This window comes from Camellia sinensis, chromosome 1, assembly GCF_055761805.1.
Source record: "Camellia sinensis isolate YWXY chromosome 1, ASM5576180v1, whole genome shotgun sequence".
NCBI classification, from domain to species: domain Eukaryota; kingdom Viridiplantae; phylum Streptophyta; class Magnoliopsida; order Ericales; family Theaceae; genus Camellia; species Camellia sinensis.
The window spans coordinates 195,874,940-195,899,417 of NC_138961.1; the positions used below are offsets into that span (position 1 = coordinate 195,874,940).

At 35.1% G+C, this 24,478-nt stretch overlaps 1 protein-coding gene across 4 annotated transcripts; it reads left to right on the forward strand.

The window, feature by feature from the left end:
* Positions 1–9,770: 9,770 nt before the first annotated feature.
* LOC114301391 (Tetratricopeptide repeat (TPR)-like superfamily protein) lies at positions 9,771–22,711 on the forward strand. 4 transcript variants are annotated; one of them, XR_014365944.1, is made up of 3 exons: positions 9,771–11,427; positions 18,745–18,855; positions 22,350–22,711. XR_014365944.1 is itself a non-coding variant. In XM_028246357.2 (2 exons), exon 1 carries the CDS (start codon positions 9,994–9,996, stop codon positions 11,422–11,424), a length of 1,431 nt encoding a protein of 476 aa, XP_028102158.2. In that variant the 5' UTR covers positions 9,771–9,993; the 3' UTR covers positions 11,425–11,427; positions 22,350–22,711. The 4 variants fall into 4 exon arrangements, 2 of the variants coding, with proteins under 2 accessions (XP_028102158.2, XP_028102156.2); XR_014365946.1 differs by lacking the exons at positions 18,745–18,855; positions 22,350–22,711 and adding exons at positions 15,350–15,734; positions 18,248–18,678; XM_028246357.2 differs by lacking the exon at positions 18,745–18,855.
* Positions 22,712–24,478: the final 1,767 nt, after the last annotated feature.

The following is a 24,478-nucleotide window of genomic DNA, read 5'->3' on the forward strand; positions in this document are numbered from 1 at the left end:
TTGTTATCTTGAAGGTGTATATAAGTGTGTAAATTTCTCTGGATTTTGATATGAGTGCAATATTGCACAATCACACAGAGAAAACTGTAAGCTTGTAGCTCAATGAAAATCACATTGAAGCATATAATTTCATAACAGATCTTCTGTGTGTTTTTTTGTCTATAATTGTGTTTAATAGTTAGCAGTAAATTTCTCTATGATTCTCTCTAGATTCATTAAGTTTTCTGTGATTTTGTTATTGTTATCTTGAAAGTGAATATAAGTTTGTAAATGTCTTTGGACTTTTATTTGAGTCTAGAGAAAATTATAAACTTGTTATTATAATCCAGAGAAAATTATAATTATTAGAAATTTCTCTGGACATTAATGTTGTTCTTGTGAAGTGTTTTTATATTGAATAAATTATTTTTCTTGTTTTTTCTTTCAATTTCGACAGACAGTGCAGTGTTGTTGCTGTGCAAATATGGGAATGATACTATTGTCATTAATGTTTCATGTGAATTGAAGTTTGAGGAATTGGTTGGCATTTTGTGTAAAACATGAGAGAATTTGAAACCTGAGACGATGTGTATTTCATATTCTATTGTGGGCCATCCAAATTGTATGGTTCGAAATAATATTGATTTTTTGAATATGTTGAGAGTTATTTGTGCATGTGGTGTTGATATAGTTGATGTTTCAGTTATTAGGTGTAGTACTTCTGATCAAGAAGATGAAGTGGGGTCTAATTGGGAAGATGTTGTGCATGGTAAATGTGATAGGCTAGTGGATATTGAAAGGAATTCACTCTCTAAGTTTTGTTCTCAGCAAGAAAAAATGTTATTGTCAGCTGGTTGGCGAAATAATATTACGAGTGTTGGACAAAAGTTTGAGGGTGGTGTGGTTGAGTTCCATACTGTCTTATACAAGTATGCTATTGAGATTGGTTTTCAGTTTACGTATGTTAAAAATGACAAGCAGAGGGTTATGGCAGCATGTGATATAAGGAATCAAGGGGATGTATATGGCGTGTACATGCTTCAATTGAATAAACAAATGAGTTCTTTTACATAAGAACTTTAAACAATGAACATACGTGTGGTGTGGCAGTTCGTACTAGTAAACATGCTAAGATGACTTTCAGCTTAGTTTCTGAGCTGATACTTGAAGAGGTAAATGCAAAACCTTTAACTCATCCAGTGGATGCTGTCAAAGAAATGAAAGACAAGTATGGGGTCTCAATCAGTTATAATTGTGGTTGGTTGGGGGTTAAAAAAGCAAAATGTAGTACGTATGGGGATTCTTGTTTGTCATTCGATCAATTACGGTGGTATTTTGATGAGGCATTGAAGAACAATCTAGGTAGTCGTTTTGAATTAGATTTTGAAGATAACAAGCATTTCACAAGAGTGTTTGTAGCTTTTCATATATGCATTGCTAATTTCAAATATTGTCGGTCATTGTTGTTTCTTGATGGAACATTTTTGAAAGGACGATAAAAAGGAGTTATGCTTGCTGCGACGGGAAAAGATGGAATGAAGGTAATTATAAATATATCTAATTTTATCTAAGTATGTGAATTTTATATACATGTGGGAATTGAGTGAATGTGATTTTTCTATGACACTTTGAATTTTATCTGGTTTTGGCCACTGTGTAAATTTTCTTTAGTTGTGGCCACTGTGCGAATTTTCTCTGGATTTTGGTCAGTGTGTGAATTTTCTCTGGATGTTGTCATTGTGTGAATTTTATCTGTAGTTGGTCACTAAGTGAATTTTCTCTAGATGTTGTCATTGTGTGAATTTTCTCTATAGTTGGTCACTAAGTGAATTTTCTGTAGATGTTGGCAATGTGTGAATTTTCTCTGGAGTTGGTCACTAAGTGAATTTTCTCTGGAGGTTGCCATTGTATGAATTTTCTTTGGATTTGGCCATTGTGTGAAGTTTCTTTGGATGTTGGCAATGTCAAATTTCTCTAGTTGTTTATTGTTCTAATTTTCTCTGCATGTATATATCTAATATGCTTGTTCCTATTTGTTTTGTAGGTTTTTTTCCTATAGTTTTTGTTGTTGTTAATGCTGAGAATAAAGACAATTGGTGTTGGTTCCTTGAACATTTATGTGAAGTATTGGGATCGGAGAGGGTGATAAGTTTCATATCAGATTGACATTATGGTATTGTGGAAGGAATTGCTAGGTTTTTCCCTAATTACTTTCATGGATTTTGTCTTGAACATCTAAAGAGAAATTTGAGGGATAGGTTATCATGTAGAAACACAAATTTGGTTAGGGAGATGATTGTATCCAAGTTTTCAGAATGTGCATATGCGCCAACAAAGGCATCATTCCATTTCAAGTTAAATGAATTAAAAAGTGAGGGAGGAGACATTGTGATTGTTTTCTTGAGAAGTTTACTATATGAAAATTGGAGTGATGCATATTTTGAGGGGAAATGTTATGGTGAATGTATTCAAATATTACTGAGTCATTCAATTCATGGATCCGAGAAACTCGACACTTGCCAATAACAAATTTGGTGGACATAATATGGTTACAAATCATGAATATGAGGTCTGATAGGAGGCTGCTCTCTAGTAAATGGAATAAAGTTCTCTATCCTCATATGGATAGTGTATTGGAGAAAGCTTTCATGGAATGTGAGTTTATCATCTGATAATGTCTTTGAAGTGTATTGTTTTTCTTCGGTTATGGTTGATCTTGGGTTGAGAACTTGTTCATGTTGAAAATGGGAAATAAATGGGTATCCATGTCAACATGTTGTTTCTGTAATTTTTAGGAATGAAAAGAATTTGAATTCATTTGTTGAACAATTTTTCATGCTGATATGTATCGTTAAGCATACTCGTTTTTTATTGGCCCAGTTCCAACTGTTGAAAAACATGTGTGTAGTATTGATGATGCTATGATTTTACCTCCATTGAGTAAGAGAACAGCTGGGAGGCCAAAGAAGAACATAATTGCTTCTACTAGAGAGTTTAAAAGGGTGATTAAGTGTAGTCAATGTGAGAGTATTGGTCGCCATAATAAGAGGATATGCAAGGAACCTTTGTTAAATAGTTGAGGGTAATACATTTTATTGATTGAATAATACATTTGATGATTACATTGTGTATTTTGTTTTGTGAAATGCATTTTTTGGACAATTTGTATATAATAATACTTATCAAATTGATCCAGCGAAATTTTCCAATAGCATTGAAAATTATTTTTTGTATTATGTTTTGAAAAACATACTTTGGGAGTGCCTTTATAATACCAGTCAAATTCATCCATAAAAATTTGCCAAAAGCAGAGAAATTTACTATAGGCATTGTTTTTGTTGAAATGTGCATTGTGTTTTGTTAGGTCAAATTCATCCAGAGAAATTTGCCAATAGCAGAGAAAATTACAGTGTGCATTGTATTGTTGATACATACTATAGGCAGTGTGTTTATAATACCAGTCAAATTCATCCAGAGAAATTTGCCACTAGCAAAGAAAATTATGTGCATTGTGTTTTGTGAAGTCAAATTCATCCAGAGAATTTTGCCAATAACAGAGAAAATTACTGTGTGCATTGTGCTTTTTGAATTTGATAATTATTTTGTACCAACACAGTGTATTACAGATTACATGATCATATAGGCACCCTTTTGGCACGATACGAGTTAAATTTCTCTGTGAATTTTTGGTAACTTCATACGAGCCAAATTCATCTAGAGAAATTTGCCAATAGAAGATAAATTTACTATGGGCATTGTGTTTGTTGAAATGTACATTGTATTTTGTGAGGTCGAATCCACCTAGAGAAATTTGCCAATAGCATCGAAAATTACAGTGTGCATTGTGTTTGTTGAAACATACTATAGGCAGTGTGCTTATAATACCAGTCAAATTCATCCACAGAAATTTGTCACTAGCAGAGAAAATTCACTGTGCATTGTGTTTTGAAGCTTCAAATTCATCTAAAGAAATTTGTCAATGGTAGAGAAAATTACTGTGCGCTTTGTGTTTTTTGAATTTGATGATTATTTTGTACAAACACATAGCATTACAGACTACATGATCATATAGGCACCATCTTGGCATGATATGAGTTAAATTTCTCTGTGAATTTCTGTTAACATCATACCAGAGAAATTTCTGCAGACAATTTTCTCTGTGTGGATTGTGTTGACAATCACAACTTAGCATGCATTATAAAAATATATATATATTTAACCATTGATAGCTATGAAATTTACATAAGTCAAAAAAAGATATATACATATATGTCAAACATCATCATTCCTTCAATGTATGAAAAAACAAATTAAAGGGTTAATCATAATTATATTGTGTGCACTGTCTTCTTTTTACTAGTGTGCTTTCACTATTATACTTCTGGTTCTTTTTCTGGTGGTATTTGAATTGGTTCTGTCCATGACTAGCCAACTTTAGTCACAAATCTTTCTATGATTTCTGCCTTTATCAACCTTACGTCTTGTGTTGACAATTTCGAGCTGATAGGTTCATGGTTACTATATTGTCTCATTATGTAGTGGAAATTTAAAGTCATATTCAAAGTGGAAATGAGCTCTGTGTCTGTGGTGGAAAATTAAAGTTATATTTAAAGTCATATTCATAATATGACTTTGAATATGTCAACTTTGAATATGTCAACTCAAATTATGACTTTGAATATTCATAGTGGAAATTTAACATGCTCCAAAAATCAAATAAGCAAATAGACAGAGAAAATCAAATAAGCAGCATAAATCAATAAAAATAAGCAGCAGAAACTAATGTGGTCAGAGAAATTTAACTTCTAGAGAAAATTACCATTGACAGAGAAAATTATAATAAATAAAAATTTCTTTGAGTTATATTGACACAAGGACATAACTTTTTGTGGCTCAAGATTTTCACTGACCTTGGGGTTGAACTTGTGTTGGTGTTTGGTAAGGTTGTGTTGCTAGTTGGACGAATAGTTCTTGAATTTGTTCATGCAATCTAGCATTTTCAGCTTCAAACTCTGAAATTGAATACCTCAATTGTTGAATTGTTTTTGTATCATCTTGTTTTTTAGCCTCCAATATCCTTAGTTTCATTTGGTTTATGCTGTCTCTTTCTTGAAGTTCTGAGTTATGTAATGTCAAGGTTCTTATTGCAATGTCCTTTTCTGCAAGTAATTCATTCCAATTTCTCTTTTCTTCTATTTTGGATTTAGAAAGTGCCTTTAGTCTTTGATGTAGATCAGTAATTTGAGCATCCTTTGATTCCTTAGATTCTTGAGGCTGATGCATTGCTATCATGATGTTGGTCCATCAGCTCATTATGTTCTTCTCCGTCACTTTTCTCATTGTTTTCTTCTTCTTTTTTAAATTCAGTGCCTTCATCTTCTTATTCATTGTCTTCTTCTTTCTGTTTATTTTTTTCTTTGTCTTCTACTTCTACTTCTTCACTTTCTTCTCTGGTTTCCGCTTCTGCACTGCTTGCTTTATCTTCTTCTCCATTACTAGCTTTTTGTTCTTCTTTGTTTCCTTCTCATTCTTCATTCCCCCCTTCTTTAGATGAATCTTCTAATGTCTTCTTGAATTTTGCAATTACTTTTTTTGATTCTTTTTTTTTTTCTTTTTACCAAGACAAAACTCCTCTGATGGATTTTTAACTAGTTCCTTGTTATCTATCTGTAATAGGAGGCTCTTTTATTAGAGAAATGTTACAAAATTCACTGAGAGAAAAAATTCAAATAAGGCAGATAAAATTCATCTAAATCACACTAATGGAAAACAAACTTCAGAGAAAATTGTATGGGCCAGAGAAAATTACAGACAAGGAGATAATTTTATGAGTCAGAGAAAATTATCAAACAAGCACCATAATTTAGATATCAGAGAAAATCAATCAGGGCATATAAGTTAATGTTACTATAATTGTGTCAAAGAAATTTGGATTCCAAACAAAATTCATTACAAGGGTAGAAATAAACAGTAGTAATCAAAAAGCAACATAAATTGAAATTTTAAAGAAAATTGATCTCAATCAGTCAAGACACATAAGTTGTGAGCCAGATAAAATTAATCTAAATCATACTAATGGGATACAAATTTCAGAGAAAATTTTATGGGCTAGAGAAAATTATGCACAAGGACAATTAATTTTATGGACCAGAGAAAATTATGAAACAAACAACATAATTTAGATATCAGAGAAAATCAATCAAGGGAGATAAAATAATGTCACTATAATTGTGGTCAGAGAAATTTGGATTCCATAGAAAATTGATCTCAATCACTCAAGGCACAAGGAAGGAAACAAACCAGTGGTCAGAGAAATTTTGGAATTTTACTGAGATTTTAGTGGCGATAGAAATCTAACCTGTCGAGGTGCAAGAGAGTGGATTGCTGTCTTCTGTAGCTGTTTAGTCAAGCTTTGCAGGTTCCACTTGGCATATCTTGGGAAGTTAGTTGTGTTACTGTTTTCCGAGTCAATGATAATCGCATGTTCACATAGCCAATACTGTGATGGAAATTAAAGTAATTAAATTTTGCTAGACACACAAATTTGTAAGTATCATAATTATAAATTTGAATAGAAATTATACTTACCAGCAATGCAATGACACACCCCGTAACTTTTTCTGGAGTTTTGTGCAATGCTGTGATAGAATCGATCAATGTTGATGTGATTGCTTCTGGCCAATCATACTACTTCATTTATTCAAGAGGTTCCACGTGCTTTGTAAAAACCCACCCTATTGAATTCCCACTTGTTGCAAAAAATAGGGTGAGACACAAGTACAAGGTAACAATGATTGCTACATCTTTGAAGTCAGTTGGTTGCTTGCCTTTCATTGTTTTGACAAAGGCATTTTTAAGAACATGACTAGTGAGCCTTGTGTCCTTTGGGAATCTTTTACTTAGAAATGCAGATTTTGACTTTTTAGAGTATCTTAATGACATGGCTCATTTACCTCATTGCAAACCAAAAATCAAGGTTATATCATTGGTTATAAAGGTCAAGTTCTTTTTACCAACTGTGAATGCTTTTGTTTTTTTTATTGTAACGTTGGATTATTGTAACTACATCATCATCAGATTTCCTAGATTTCCTTGGATCCATCCTTTCGGTGGTTAGAGCTTGGGTCAAATACCAGAATGGGGTCTTTTGAAGCTCTTCAAGTTAGTTTGAATTGAATTTAAGTGTTTGAAAAAAAGGAGACAACAGATGGGAGGTTGGATCTATATTGAATGATGTAATGAGCTCTCTTTCTTTGGAGTTTAACAGGTTTTTTCCCTCTTGAGCATGAGTCTTTTGAAGTTGGGGTATTCATCTTGATGCTAGTTGCTTCATCACCTTGGACTTGTGTGTTTTGGCAAGGAGTTTGTGGTGTTTTGCTACTTTTTAATCTTAGATAATAAAAAGGCTGAGAGAGTTTCTGTTTCTTACTTAATGTTTCTGGTGTTTTGCTGCTTTTACGTTTTTCCATTTCTAGACAATGATAAAAACATAAAGATGTCAACATTAAACCCTAGAGAAAATTGAACATGCTAGAGAAAATTGGACATGTCAGAAAAAATTACACATAAGGGAGAAAACTAAGGTGGCTAGGAAAAATTATAAATGTCAGAGAAAATTAGACACTGAAAATTAAATGTCAGAGTACTAATCAGTGTGTTTGGTTTGAGTTTTTTAGAAACTGAGTCTTTTGATTTTCGTATTTTTTTGTTTTTAGTGAATATTTTTAAACATTTTAAACATTTTTTTTTTTACTTTTTTAGATGCATCTTACTTAGATGTATCTAAAAAGTAAAAAATTTGTGAAAAAATATTTTAAAAGATAAATAAATACATAAAAATATAAAAAAAAATGTACTGAATTCTCGTATTTTTTTTGTATTTTTGGTATTTAGTGAATTTTTAAAAGGTTTTTTCACATTTTTTTTTTACTTTTTAAGTATATTTATGTTAGGTATGTCTAAAAATTTAAAAAAAGTGCTTAAAATATTTTAAAAAATCAATAAAAACAAAAAAATACGAAAAACAAAAAAGTAAAATTTTCTGAAAAGTATTTTTGGAAAACTCTAACTAAGCAAAGTGATTTGTTTTCTTGTGGAATACATCTAGCCACAGAAAATTTTCATTCCCAGAGAAAATCAACAAAGCAACATAAACATGCCAGAGAAATTTTCAATAATTGTTAAAATTACATATAGAAGTAAAATATAGCCAGAGAAAATTCAAAAAAGAAACATATATCTAGCAAGCACAGAAAATGAATATGACAGAGAAAAGTAAACATAGTAAGCCAGAGAAAATTTCCATTCCATGATTAGCAAGATAAAATAAACAAAGCAACGTAAACATGCCACAGAAAATTACATAACATTGAAACCAATAATTGAACAAAATAAACACACCAGAGAAAATTGAACATGGCAAACAAACACAAGGGAGAAAACTAATATGGCCAGAGAAAATTATAAATTCCAAAGAAATTTAGACACTGACAAGAAAATACTAGGTGTTTTCATGTGGAATATGTATGGCCACATCTAATTTTCATTCCCAAAAAAAATAACCAAAGCAACATAACTATGATAGATAAATTTTCAAAAATTGTTACAAATTACATATAGATGTAAAATATAGCCAGATAAAATTCAAGAAAGAAACATAAACCTAGCAAGCACAGAAAATGAAAATGCCAGAGAAAATTACACATTGCAGAGAAAATTTCCATTCTAGAGAAGTTTTCTAGTCCATAATATTAAAGTGCTAGAGAAATTTACATACACAACCAGAGAAAATTAAACATGATAGAGACACACAAGAAAGAAATGTGATGTGCCCAGAGAAAATTATAAATGCCAGAAAAATTTAGACACAGACAATAGAGTAATATTACATATAGATATAAAATATAGTCAGAGAAAATTCAAAAAAAAAACATAAATTTAGCAGGTATAGAAAATGAAAATGCCTAAGAAAATTACACATTCCAGAGAAAAATAAACATTCCAGAGAAATTTACAGAGTAGAGAAATTTACAGACAAAATCACACAAACATGTTCAAGAATAAGATCAGAACATAGAGAAATAACTTTTGTCAAAATAAATATGTCAGAGAAAATTCAAAGAAGAAACATACATCAAGCAAATACCAGAGAAATTCAAATGCCAGAGAAATTTACAGATAAAATCACGCAAACCTGTTCAAGAATAAATTCAAAACACAGATAAATAACTTTTTTCAAATTCATGTAACTTTTTATTACGAAATTAAAACCTTAATTATTGGAAGGTTAATATAAAATGCAATTAATTGTGTTTCTAGAGAAAAACTTGATGGATTGTAGAAAAACTTGCCAGACTTAGGATGAAACGCTAATTACGAACTAATATGCTTTGAGATGAAGATGCAATGTGATGAAGATGAACTGAGATGACGATGAACAGTGAAAATAGGGTCAGAGAAATTTGTGAGGAAGGAATGGGAAGGATTTTTGCAGAAGATAATGAAATTCTAATGTCAATGGTGAAGTTGATATTGAAACCTTAATTCTGCTGTTCTCTTGCTCGTGAAGATGGTTGGATGTTTGTAATGAAACTCAGTCGTCGGAATCCAGTTTCATTTTTGTGTTGATTTGTGAAGGGTATTTTGGTCCATAAAATAATTAAAAATGCGCGCGATATAGTTGAGGGACCTGATGTATTACTTATTTGTTTAGTGTCCTTTATCCTCTAAATTACTATTATTAGAGACTTTAATTATATATATATATATATATATATGTATATAGATTTTTTTTTTTTTTTCAAAATTCAGAATGGAATTTACCCCAAATCATAAGTCGGTCAGAGAGGAACCGATTTCTTTCTAGACGCGACGGAACCACCGACCCAAAAAGCCGACTTTGCGTAAAACCCTACAAAGCCCTAGTCCAGCACCGGAGAAGAGAAATAGCAGAAGACGAAGACGAAGACGAAGACGAAGACGAAGAAGAAGAAGAAGAAGAATAGGTGAGAGAAGATGGGAAAAGTACCACCGGCACTTAGGGCTACACCATTCCCGTTATCGACTCTGCTCAGAAACCCTTCACCTGTCCTTCCTGATCATCAACAGCCTGAAACTCCCACCCCACTTTCCAAACGCTATCACTTTCCCAAGAAAATCCCCAAGAAAAAATCTCCCAAATCCCTAACCACCGCCGTTGAAAACCCTATACCCTCCCCATTCATCACCTTCAACTCCCCCAACCTTTCCGACGCCAAATCCCTCTTCAATTCAATCATCACCTCCACCACCATCCCATTCGATCTCAAATTCCACAACTCCATCCTCCAATCATTCGCCTCCATATCATCATCTATCGACGACTCCATCTCTCTCCTCCGCCACATGATCAAGACCTGCCCTCCCTTCTGCCCTGATCGATCCACTTACCATGTTCTCCTCTCCCAGTCCTGCAAATCCCCCAATCCCACCCTCTCCTCTGTCCGCAAAACCCTCAATCTCATGGTCACCGATGGATTCCATCCCGACAAGGTCACCACGGACATAGCAGTCCGCACCCTCTGCAATGCCGACCGCATTGATGATGCTGTCGAATTGGTAAAAGAATTTTGCCTCAAACACTCTCCCCCAGACACTTACACCTACAATTTGCTCATCAAGCATCTCTGTAGAACCAGGACACTCAGTACTGTCAATAATTTCATCACTGAAATGCGAGAATCTTTCGAAATAAAGCCGGACCTTGTTTCTTACACAATCTTGATTGATAATGTTTGTAACAGAAAGAATCTCCGCGAAGCCACCCGGTTGTTGGAATTGTTGACTGACGATGGGTTTAAGCCAGACCGCTATGTTTATAATACAATTATGAAGGGTTATTGTATGTTGAGTCAGGGGAGTGAGGTGTTATGGGTTTATAAGAAGATGAAGGAAGATGGAGTGGAGCCTGATATGGTGACATACAATACTTTGATTTTTGGGTTGTCGAAGTCGGGGAGGGTTAAGGAAGCTAGGAAGTTTTTGGGTGTTATGGCAGAAACAGGTCATTTTCCAGATGAAGTTACCTACACTTCTTTGATGAATGGAATGTGTAGGGAGGGAAATGCATTTGGGGCAGTGCAGTTGTTGGAGGAGATGGAAGCAAAGGGGTGCACACCGAATTCGTGCACTTACAATACTTTGCTTCACGGGTTATGTAAGGCAAAGTTGTTGGAAAAGGCAATTGAATTGTATGGTGTGATGAAAGAAGGTGATATGAAGCTTGAGACAGGATCTTATGGGACGTTTCTGAGGCTACTTTGTAGGCATGGTAGGATTGCTGAGGCTTATGAAGTATTTGATTATTCTGTGGAGAGTAGGAGTTTGAAGGATGTTGCTGCATACTCAACATTGGAAAGTACTCTTAAGTGGCTGAAGAAAGCCAAAGAACAAGGACTTGCTGTTTAATTGGTATCTTTCTTAATATTGAAATGAATCTATCATTGACATTTTTATTTTTGAATTCCATTCATGATTTGTTTATATAGTATAATATAGCAATTGACTCGAATTCTCCTCGCATAAATTTCCGGGAACATATAACACACTTCTTGACCACAACTTAATCCATTTTATATATTTGTTTGAGATTGTCAAATTTGAAAGTTAAGTTAGCATGAGAACATAACAATGTATGCAACCAATCTTCAATTCGTTGTAACTTAAGGGTTCGACTTTTAATACATTCAAAGTGCCTTGTTGTTGATATTTTACGTGCCTAGGTGATGTGAACCTATAATAGAAAACCTTAGGTGAATGACGATAGACTGAAAGAACAGTTGAGTATATCGCTTGTGGGATATGGATTGACGCATGTTTAAGCGAGTAACGTGAAATTTGTGGTGAAAATTTGATCAAGGACATATCCATGTTGGTGTCTGTTTAAGAGGTTACCACTTGTGTTTGGGGTTGGATGATGGAGTAGTAGAGTTTGACTTGTTGCTTGTATGACGTGTCTTGAGTTGTGACTTATATTCATGTTAAAAGGGTGGTTTGACCCATAGAATGATTAGATTCCATTCATGAATTGTGCATCCGGCAGTTAGAACTATAGGGTAATTGATATTTCTTGAAAGTCATCTAACACAACCACGTGTTTGTGTGGTACTGGAGAGCAATGAGTAAGATGTGTAGTTGAGGGGACCTCACCTCACTAGAAGTTGATATGGTGAATTTGAGTGAGTGATTGTATTAAACGCTAATATTTTTGGTTCAATCTTCAGAAAATTAAGGGCGTTGTAGGAATATGAATTATGTGAATTGTTTAATGTGTGGCACAATTAAGGATCTGGATCTTAAGAAATTTTGCGAGTGTAAGAGATAATTGGAATTGAAATTGAGATTAATAGATCGGAAATTTATGAAAAACGAGCTATTTTCACTATACGGTAAGTGTTTTATTGATAGACTATGAAAATTTATGATGTATAGAAGCTATACAGAAAGCCTAAGTTATTCGGTTCTTTGAGTGAATGGTGCAAATAGTTGTGTGGTTAAGTTGTTTTGGACCGTGATTGTGGAGGTTTTGATTGAGTGTACATTTGTTGAATGGAGTGATTGTTTGATGAGAGGATGATTATTTTTGTAGGTTTTATGGAATTAATTATGAAATTCAGAGGGTATATTTGGTGTTTTGACTGTTAAATGGGGTTGTGATCTTGGAATATTACCATTAGGGATGATACAAATAGATTTGATGTCTTGACATTAAAATATGTAGGTTTAAAAAGTTTTGATGATTGAGATGTGAAGTAGGAAAATCAAGTGATTTAAAGGAGTGATTGCTTGGCATTGATAATGTATGTAACAGAGAGAATCTCCGTGAAGCAACCCGGTTGTTGGGATTGTTGAGTGAGGACAGGTTTAAGCTGGTCCACTATGTTTATAATACAATTATGAAGTGTTATTGTATGTTGAGTCAGGGGAGTGAGGTGTTATGGGTTTACAAGAAGATGAAGGAAGATGGAGTGGAACCTGATTTGGTGACATACAATACTTGGATTTTTGTGTTATCAAAGTCGGGGAGAGTTAAGGAGGCTATGAAGTTTTTGGTTGTTATGGTAGAAATGGGTCATTTTCTAGATGAAGTTATGTACACTTCTTTGATGAATGGACTGTGTAGGGAGGGAAATGCATTTGGGGCAGTGCAGTTGTTGGAAAGTGGTGCACACAGAATTTGTGTACTTATAGCAGTACTTTGCTTCAGGGGTTATGCAAGGCAAATATGTTGGAAAAGGCAATTGAATTGTATGGTGTGATGAAAGAAGGTGATATGAAGCTTGAGACAGGATCTTTTGGGAAGTTTCTGAGGCATGGTAGGATTGTTGAGGTGTATGATTTATTTGATTATGCTGTGGAGAGTAAGAGCTTGTTGGATGTTGCTGCGTACTCAACATTGGAAAGTACTTTGAAATGGCTGAAGAAACCCAAAAAACAAGGACTTGCTGTTTAACTGGTATGTCTCTGAATCTTGAAATGAATTTTATCATTGACATTTTTATTTTTGAATTCCATTCACGATTTGCTTATATAGTATAATGTAGCAATTGACTCGAATTCTCCTCACATAAATCTCCGGGAACATATAACACACTTCTTGACCACAGCTTAATCCATTTTATATATTTATGTGAGATTGTTAATTTTGAAAGTTCAGTTAGGATGAGAACATAACAATGTATGCTACCAATATTCAATTCCTTGTAACTAAAGGGTCCGACTTCTAATACATTCAGAGTGCCTTATTGTAGATATTTTACATGCCTAGGTGATGTGAAGCTAGAATTGAAAACCTTAGGGTGAATGAAGATTGAATGAAAGAACAGTTGAGTATATCGCTTGTCGGATATGGATTATATTGCTTGTGGGATATGGATTGACACATGTTTAAGCAAGTTACGTGAAATCTGTTTTGAGAATTCGATCAAGGACATATCCTTGTTGGTGCATGTTTAAGAGGTTACCACTTGTGTATGTGCTTGGGTGATGGAGTAATAGAGTTTGACTTGTTGCTTGTACGACGTGTCTTGAGTTGTGACTGATATTCATGTTAAAAGGGTAGTTTGACCCATAGAATGATTAGATTCCCTTTATGAATTCTGCATCCGGCAGTTAGAACTATAGGTTAATTGATATTTCTTGAAAGTCATCTAGCACAACTACAACGTGTTTGTGTGGTACTGAAGGGTAATGAGTAAGATGTCTTTTCTTTTGATTTACTTGTTTTAATTTTGTGGATGAAATTCTCCTTTAAGAGGGAAGGATGCAATGACCGAAGGAAAAATTATTTGTTATTATTTATTTATTTCTTCTTCTTATTTATTTATTGTTTTTTTTGGAGATGAGAAACTTTGATTCTTGAAATAGATTGGATGAAGCAATATCCAAATTACATTCTCGTCCCCCTAATTGAGTAGTTTGAATCCCACCCACACTGAATGATGTGGTTAAGACCCATGTGAAATTTGCCCACGCTGTTGTCTCTCTCAAAACCCTCCTCTCCCTTCTCTCTTCCCAAACGGTGTTCTCTCTCCTCATACAACGATGACTCCACTGACAATGAGATTCGACCACCACACCATCAACGGCGACGAGATTCAACCACTGCGCCACAGATGACCACCACCGACGACAGGATCCAATCATTACATTGACAACGATGGGATTTGACCACCACACCATCAATGATGATGAGATCTGACCACCACACCACCATCGACGACGAGATTTGACCACCACACCACCGTTGCTGACGAGATTCGACCACCTCTTCTCTCCTCTTGCCCTCCTCTCTCCTCTCTCCTCTCTCTCTCCTCTTGCGATGAAGGGGGGAGAGAGAGAGAGAGAGTTTACTTGAAAGTCGACGGGGAGAGAGTCATTGCGGAGAGAATCATCGGAGAGAGAGAGCTAGAGAGCGTGAGAGTCGAAGAGGGAGAGAATCGCTGAACGGAGAGAATTTAAGTCCGAGCATGTTTGTTTTTTCTAAGAAGTGCATGTGTTTCACGCACTTCTTTTGCAACTGATATATCAACTCTACTTTTTCATCCACGTCATTTGGGGTGGGATTTGGGCTGCTCAATTAGGGGATGTAGCGGGACAGATTGGTTGGAAACCAATTGAATCTCAAGCTTTTCCACTAAAGTATTTACTTCAATTTGAATTGAAGCAATAAAGGAAGTTGCTTGGAAACTTCCTATTTCCTCGAAAGAGGGCCCGGCTCATATGGCCTTGTATTTGGCTTGACTTTTAACTATTTTGTTTTTTGTATGTAATGTTTGCAAGATATTCCATCTCTCCTCCCTCCTTGACTAACTGGTTGTGACACTTGTCCAAGCTTGGAAGACTTGGTCTCCAAGTTGGATACTGTAGGTCTTTGACTTTCCCTCACACGTATCATTTGGGGACGTAGGAAAAAGAAGGGTAGCAGCCCCCTTTTGCTGCCAGGCTACCGAAAGAAGCTTCCCCCCTCTGTTTTTCTTGAATTTTTCCACCTTGCCTCATCATTGTAAGATATTCTCTCCCCCCTTCTTGCCTCATCATTGTCCATGCTTGGAAGACTTGGTCTCCAAGTTGGATACTGTAGGTCTTTGAGTTTGCCTCACGTGTCATTTGGGGACATAGGAAAAAGAAGGGCAGCAGCCCCCTTTTGCTGCCAGGCTACCAAAAGCAGCTTCCCCCTCCTGTTTTCTTGAATTTTTCCACCTTCTTGCCTCATCATTGTAAGAGATTCTCTTCCATTTTCTTAAAATCAGGATTGACATGTAGAGCACATTTTGTAAGTTTGCATGCTATGTGATTAGATACTAAGTGTTTCACATGCTTATATGAGTAGATATTGGACACCACAAGCCTATGTAATTGAAATGAAAAGTTAACATGATAGGAGAATGAATGCTGTGTTCACATGCTAGTTGATTAAGATGCATAGTAAATAACATGATTATGTGGTTAAGCTTTTGAATAGCATGATTAGGCAGTTAATGTGCGAAGTGTTTGCATGCTATGTAATTAAGGCGCTAAATGATTAATATGGTTATTGGAATTGCATGTTTATTTAAATTGATTGTTTTCATACTCTCGTGATTAAGGTGCCAAGTGAATAGCATGCTCACATGAATCACGTGCATGTGTTTGAGCAACTCTAATTATTTCACTTAGTGCATTTCGCTGGGTTTGGAAATCCAGGGTGTGATGCAGCTTCAGTTTTGAAGCCAGGCCACCAGCCTGCTTTCTTTGCATTCTTTAGTAAGCAGTTATGCTTAATCTTTAGGCATTGTTTTCATACTTAATCTGTAGAAACATGTTATGATCTTAGTTGCATGAAGCAGGAGCGGGAGCGAGGAAGCGTGAGCCGATAGAAGTTTCTTAAGTTGGGAGCACCTCGGGGAGCGGTAATATATATATATATATATTTTAATACACATTAGAAGTTTTTTTATAAATATTTTTATTTTAATACACATTAAATATTTTATTTATTTATTATATTTTTTAAATAATATATTATTGTTAATTTATTTTTTTATTTTTAATTGATATATATTATAAATAAAAAATTATAATAAATAAGGAATAATAAATTATGTTAAAATAAACAAAAAGAAAAATTAGATATTTTATTTTATAATTTTTTTTATTATATATGATTTTATTTTATAATTTTTTTATTCTATATGTTAATGTTTAGGATATTGAGAATATTAAAAATATAAAAAAATAAATAAAAGATGTAAAATGGTTTTTTTATTACTAAAAACAAAAAAAGGTTAAAAAAATAAAATAAAGAATAAAAGAGGAAGAGAGAGACAACATCGAAGAGGGAAGAGTGAGGAGTCGAATAGAGGGGAGAAACGAGAGAGACGAACAGAGAGAGAGAGTAGACAAAGACGAAGATGAACACACACAGAGAGAGAGAGAGAGAGAGAGAGATACGAAGGACGAAGGAGACGACGACGAAGAGCATCGAACAGAGGGAGAGAGAGTCAAAGAAGATAAACAGGTTCGACTTCGATGGTGAACAGAGGAAGAGAGATAGTTGAACACACATAGATTGGAAGAGCATACCTTGATCTAGTCTCGATTAGAGCTTCAACAGGTTTTTCCCCTTTCCTATTTTCTTTCTCTGTCTTCAATGGGTTAGGGTTTCTGTCTGTTTTCTCTTTCTCTGTCTTCAATGGGTTAGGGCTTTTCTCTGTCTGGACTTTTGAGTTGTTTTATTTCCACCAACGATACCAACTTGGACAGGATCGCGTTTCTCTCTCTACAGAACCGCGATTCTTACACGTTTCTTTTTAAGAAATGCAGAATCACGTTTCTTACGAAGATTCGTCACCTGGTTGCACGATTCTTGCAACTAAGGTTTTGATAATACAAAAACAAACTTTTTCTTTGGCAATACTGGTCTTTTGCGGCAAAAGCTGTTGTGGTAGCTCTCCTGCATGACAGAAGTTTGGACCTATAGTTTCTATTTTTTATTTCTATTTTTATTTTTACTGCTATTAGCTAGAATTAGTTGCAATTTACATTCCTGTGCTACAAATAATTATTCCCCTTGATTTTTTTTCTCCTTGGTCCTTAACCAGGCAGAGGTGGTTGTAAGCTATTGTTGGTTTCAATTATGGAATTGCAAATGAGCTTCCCTTGGTTAACCAAGAAAAGTCCATGCTCGTGTGGCACTAACCTGGCCAAATCATACCTACTGTTTTTGGCACCCAATCAAGCTACTGTTTGGAGAAAATTCCTAACTAGGATCGGGAGACACAAAATAGCAAACAATAGAGCTAAAACAAATTGAAAGAATCACACACAAAAGAAACATAAAAATTTTCGTGGTTCACAACATAAAAATTTACGTGGTTCACCCTAAAATAAGGTTATGTCCACCGCTGCTATGGTTTTTACTATGATTAGAAAACGATTACAACTCTCTTAATAATACAAGAGGCGCCCGTCATCTATTTATAAGCATAGAAATCAGGCAACGCGGGTGGAAGCAAACAGGAAATTGCCAAAGTACCCAAAAAATTTGGGCCCCCCAATCCTTGGGGGAGGTCCTTCCAAATCACCCATTGGACCCAAGGCTTAGTGTACAATACTTAACAGGGTCCACGTTACCCAACAGAAAATGCAGCAGTTAAAATCAATAAAACAACTTGTTCTTTTCATGTGTGAAGTTGCTGTGGGCTTGGAACCATCATAAGTTGTTCTCTCATAAATTCCCTGGTACTGTCAGGACTCGCAGGGTTGTTTTCAGCTGAAATGGGGAGAGCAGTTTAACCACCTGAAGGCCTTGCAAGGCCGTCTTGGTGGGAGTTTCGGCATGTAGTGTAGTTCTTAATCAGCTCTCTTCCTGAATTCATCAGACTGCTAGTACCCATTTCTATTTTTTTGACATTACTCCCAAGAAGTTTGATAGAGTCGAGTGGAGAAGAATAATTCATGCAGCCGATCCCATTTGATGGGACTTAAAGGCTTGGTTTGGTTTGGTTTACTCCTAAGGAGTTTGTCAAGGTGACGAGCACCTGTATGATATATCTGTTGGTATCGGCACCCCTGAAAATTGGTAACTTTGATAGGTTAGTGTATCTCAATATGCACTGTATATCATTTTCCTCCAAATTTTCCTACATGTTATGCAGCAAAAATAAAAATTTATTTACTTTTCGTTGTTCTCCTTTCCTCTGATAGTACATTGAAGAATATATGATAATTTATGCAATTATATGTCAGCCTTTTGTACTTGCCATGAGATTATGACCTGAGCAATCCACAACCTTGAGAAATACTTGATTTGGCAGAAGTGTGAAGATTGTATTTTGATTGATGAGCAATGGGACACTGGTAAAGTCTACTTTTCGCGACTGATTTATATGAACAGATTTGTGCAACATATGTTTCATTTGTCTTTCCTTTATTTGCATTGCTTTAATTTGTTCATTCATTTTGTATAATGAATGAATGGTTAATAGGCAATGTGAATAATGCGTCTCGTATTTTGTATAATTATTTCAATGGATAAATTACAATAATAGTCCCTCAAGTTTAACATCTTTTTCATTTAAGTCCCTAAAGTTTCAATTTTGTCAATTAAATTGCTAAAGTATTAAATTCGAATCGATTAAAGGTTATATAAAATTGTGAGCAGGTCCAGATTTTAATTTATTGTTAACTTAAGCATCCTCTATTTCTAAACCAAACCAAACCAAACCAAACCAAGCCTTATGTCCCATCAAATGGGGTCGGCTACATGAATCCTTCTTCTCCATGCGGCCCTATCAAAGGCCATTTCATTAGTCAAATTAAGTAGATTCATATCTCTATTTATAACGCTAGTCAACGTTAATGTAGGCCTACCCCATCCCCTAACACTTCCATCTACCGTTACAGCATCGCATCTCTTCACTACTGCCTCTGTTGGTCTCCATTGAATATGACCAAACCATCTCAAACGATTCTCTCTCAACTTATCTTCTATCGGTGCTACTCCTACCCATTCCCGAATACACTCATTCCTAATCCTGTCTCGTCTAGTCTTACCACACATCCACCTTAGCATCCTCATCTCAGCCACACTCATCTTATCTACATGTTGTTTCTTGGTTGCCCAACACTCCGTCCCATACAACATAGCTAGTCTAGTAGCCGTTCTATAAAACTTACCTTTTAGTCTAGTGGGTATTCGTTTATCGCACAATACCCCAGACGTACTTCTCCACTTACACCATCTCGCCTTAATCCTATGGGCCACATCTGCATCAATCTCTCCCGCTGTTGTGATAATCGACCCTAAATAACAAAAATATTCACTCTTAGGCAGTTCTTGGTTCTCAATCTTCACTTTTCCTCTGCTTTCATTGTTACTGTTACTAAATTTACACTCCATGTACTCTGTCTTAGTTCTGCTTATCCGAAATTCTTTAGATTCAAGAGTTTTTCTCCAAATCTCCAACTTTGTGTTAACTTCTTCTCTAGTCTCATCCACTAACACAATATTGTCTGTAAAAAGCATACACCATGGCACGTCATCTTGAATATTTATCGTCAACTCGTCCATAACCAAAGCCAAAAGATAAGGATTTAAGGTAGATCCTTGGTGTAACCCTACAGTGATAGGAAATTCATTTGTTTCTCCAGCTGGCAATCTAATAGTAGTCACCACCCTTTCATACATGTCCCTAATCACGTCAATGTAGCCTTTTGTCACCCCTTTCTTCTCTAACGCCCACCATATTATATCTCGGGGTACTCTGTCATATGCTTTCTCAAGGTCGATAAACACCATATGAATGTCTCTTTTCTTTTCTTTATACTTTTCTATTATTCTCCTCAAAAGATAGATCACTTCCATTGTTGACCTACCAGGCATAAACCCAAATTGATTCTCTGACATCTCTGTTATGTCTCGCAATCGGCGTTCCATCACCCTCTCCCACACTTTCATTATATGACACATTAGCTTAATTCCTCTATAGTTGTTACAATTCTGGACATCACCTTTATTCTTATAGATTGGCACTAAAATACTCTTCCTCCACTCATCTGGCATTTTCCTAGTCAACAAAATTTTGCTAAACAACGCAGTCAACCAAACAACTCCCTTTTTACCCAAACATTTTCAAGCTTCAATAGGGATATCATTAGGTCCTAAAGCCTTATTTGATTTCATCTTCTTAAGTGCAATCTCCACTTCAAAGTTCTTAATCCTGCGATAGAACTTATAGTCTTGGTTTCTCGTATTACTGATTATTTCTTCTCTTATTGTCGTACTTCCATGTTCCTCATTTAACAGTTTCTCAAAATAATTCTTCCATCTTTCCTTAATCTCATCATCTTTCACCAATACCTTAGAATCCTCACTCTTGATGCACTTTACTTGATTAAAATCTCTTGTTTTCCTCTCCCGTATCTTAGCAAGCTTGTATACCTTCTTCTCTCCCTCCTTACTATCTAGTCTAGTGTATAGGTCATCATAAACTTTCAACTTAGTCTCTCTCACTACTTTCTTGACCTCTTTATTAGCCAATCTATAGCTCTTAAGGTTTTCCTCAGTTCTATCCTTCTGCCACTTTTTAAAGCACTCTTTTTTTGCCTTAACTACCGCTTGGACCTCTTCCCTCCACCACCAAATTTCCCTAGAGCTGGGTCCCGTTCCTTTCGAATCTCCAAGCACTTCCCTTGAGATTCTCCTCATACAATTGGCCATCGAATTCCACATAGTGTTAGCATCACCTTCTAAGTCTCAAGTACCTTCCTTATCCATTCGATTCTTAAATATTTCTAGTTTATCCCCTTTTAAGTCCCACCATCTCGTCCTACGACGCCCACCATCCTTCCTAGCTTGGTATTGCCCTCTAAAACATAAATCTAGTGCCAAAATCCTATGTTGAGAGACCAGATTCTCTCCAGGAATCACCTTACAATCATCGCATTTTAGGCAGTCCACTTTTCTCACTAAGAAATAATCTATTTGGCTCTTAACTAATCCACTCTTAAAGGTTATCAAATGCTCAGCCCTCTTCTTATACATAGTATTGGCCACCACCAGGTCAGAAGCCAACGCAAAATCTAAGATTCTCTCTCCAGCCTCATTTCTGTCACCAAAACCGTATCCACCATGCACCCTTTCATAACCTACCTTATCTATGCCCACATGGCCATTGAAATCTCCACCTGTAACCAGGTTCTCTCCTACGGGTATCTCCTGTAAGATCTCATCCATTTGCTTCCAAAAATCCCTCGTAGTCTGATCATCTAACCCTACTTGAGGGGCGTAAGCGCTAATAATGTTCACTATATTCCCTCCAATAACTAGTTTAACTAGCATAATCCTATCTCCTTTCCTAGTGACCGCCACCACACTTTCCGCAAGACCCTTGGCAATTATGATTCCTACCTCATTCCTGCGTCTATCCTTACCACTATAATAAAGTTTAAAACCAGTATTCTCAATTTCCCTAGCTTTCTCTCCCGTCCACTTAGTTTCTTGTAAGCAAGCTATACTAACTCTCATCCTAATCATAACATCTACCAATTCTATTGTCCTACCAGTTAAGGTTCCTATGTTCCAAGTGGCTATCCTAAACCTATAGTCTTGGACTAGCTTCTTTACCCGCGCTCGTCCAGAAAAACGCGGAAACCTTTGGTCCAATTTCTAATTGATTTTCTTTAAAATTTTTGTTAAGTTCATTTAATAATCTGATTATAGTATTTTTTTGTTCGATAATTATTAGTAGTGCAATGCTATTATTGAAATTATCTTGTTCGATTATTCTTATCCTTATTTCAATCTTCATCTATTTGCATAAACTTTTCTGTTCTGGGTTTTGATATTATAGGTCTTAACTTGCCGGGCATTGTATGTACCTTGCATTTGTGGCATGGCAAAGAGCTTCGGGTGACCCAACTGGCACCCATTATTGATAAGACAAGGTTGGGTTAGATGGAATTTAGCTGGTAAGAGAGAGTTTACCTGAGAATTAGGGTTAGACCAAGGAGAACTAAGAACTAGTAAATCATTGCATAAGTGAAAGGATTGGTAATAATTGATGAATGTACTATGTAGAAAATGAAGTTCCTGAGGAGTGTTCCAGATCAAATATCCAGTTTTGGCATTTATCTCGGGTTTCAGACATGAGCTTCTCATCTTGAATTCAATGAACACTTCCCCAAACATTCAATGTATGCTTTCCGAATGCCACCCCCACCGTCATGGTCATCTGTGCCACCCACCACCACTATTAACACTACTAATATAACTGGTATGTTAGTTTTAAGGTCACTAGGAAGAGTTGGAAAAACATTTTCATCGAAAAATATTTCCTGAAAAAAGGTTTTCCATAGAAAACGTTTTCGGTCCAAATAAATGTTTTTTTAGAAAAATTTTAACAATTCTTCTAGCTCCTGTAATCTTCTATGTGAATAGTGTTGTAGAAGTGTAATATTCTTGGCATGCCCTTTATTCTTTTGGTATGGACCTAAAACTGCCTCATCATTAGCCTACACAAATGTATTGTAACATAATTTGGAGTGTTATACGGCTAGTTTGTAAATTGGAGATAAAAAGGAGACAGGAAATGTATATTGTATTTGAATTGCTAGGGTGTTATACAACTAGTTGGTAAATGAGTAATGTGAGAGATTAGCACTAAAATATCACTTCAAAATTTGTTCACATAATGGATCATAGTTGATTGATTTTTGAAAAAATCGACAACTAAATATTCTTAGTTTATGTTAATAAGAGTAAATTTAGGAATGATGTCTAAACATTCTTAAACAGTTTTCTTTGTGAATTGGATATGGGTTAAAAAACAAGGAGACAAGGAGAATCATGTGCTCTGCAAGAGCATATATTATGCATGTGCTGTGCTGTGCTGCGCTGCAATTGTAGGTTTTCCATTTCTATAGTATTACTACAAATCTAGAATTTTTACTGAGAATTGTCAATTTATGGTCCAGATTTTTTCTATACATGACTCCACACACCGTTTCAATCTCCTTCACACAATCATTTTTTGGGTAAAAATCTGGTTGTTTTTGTCTGGGCTGGTTGGATTTTTGTTTCTATAACCCTATTTTGTTACTGTCAACACTCTGCTGCCTTCTGCTATGCATAATCCTTTGTTTATTCTCTCCCATCTTCCTTGGTTATAGGGCGTACACCAATTTCCAATGGCTATACAATTTATATATACTTCTAAATGCTTCCTTGCCCCTTTTTCAGAATATGGTTGTTTACAACAAAACCATCTCTTTCTACCAACCCTATTTGTTCCTCAATGGAATGCTAGACTTCAAGAGCTATGGTGGTTTATAATGTTTTTTGTTTCTTCTTTAGGTTTGAAAAAAAATGCAATAAATATACAGCATAATTACACTATTTTTTTAATTATTTATTTATAGTAAAGCAAGGCCATGTTTGATTGCTTTCACTATTAGTGGGATTGAAATTGAAAGTGGAGGAAACATGTGGGATTCACTGGATTATTAGTCCGGTATTTGATAGTAGGATAAGGAGGAATGGATTGAAGGTGGGGAACATGTCTGTCCGTATGGATATTTCTATCCAATATTTGTTTTGCATGGTATTAAATTTTAGATAATTTTAGTATTGGTATGGAGGATTAAATAGAAGAAAATGGGGGATTAAATAATACAAGGGGTGGTGTGGTATTAAAAAAATGAGGTCTTTCGAGATTATTTCTTTCTTTATCTAACGGTTAAAAATAATTATATAATTTTATTTCATTCTAACCAAATATAATACCTCATTCTTTCTATCTAATCATATATTTCATAACCCTTGGTAACTTATCATTCACAATCCTATTAATAATTAATCTCATTGTATTTAATGCAACAAAAAATAATTCAGCAATCAAAAATGACCCAAGTGTATTTAATGCAAGTAGTGTATGGATGCATGCATCATTAAAAATAAAAATACATATTTCAATATAAAATA

Excerpts from the sequence above, each read along its gene's own strand:
- LOC114301391 (XM_028246357.2), top strand. The coding sequence starts at position 9,994 with ATGGGAAAAGTACCACCGGCACTTAGGGCTACACCATTCCCGTTATCG.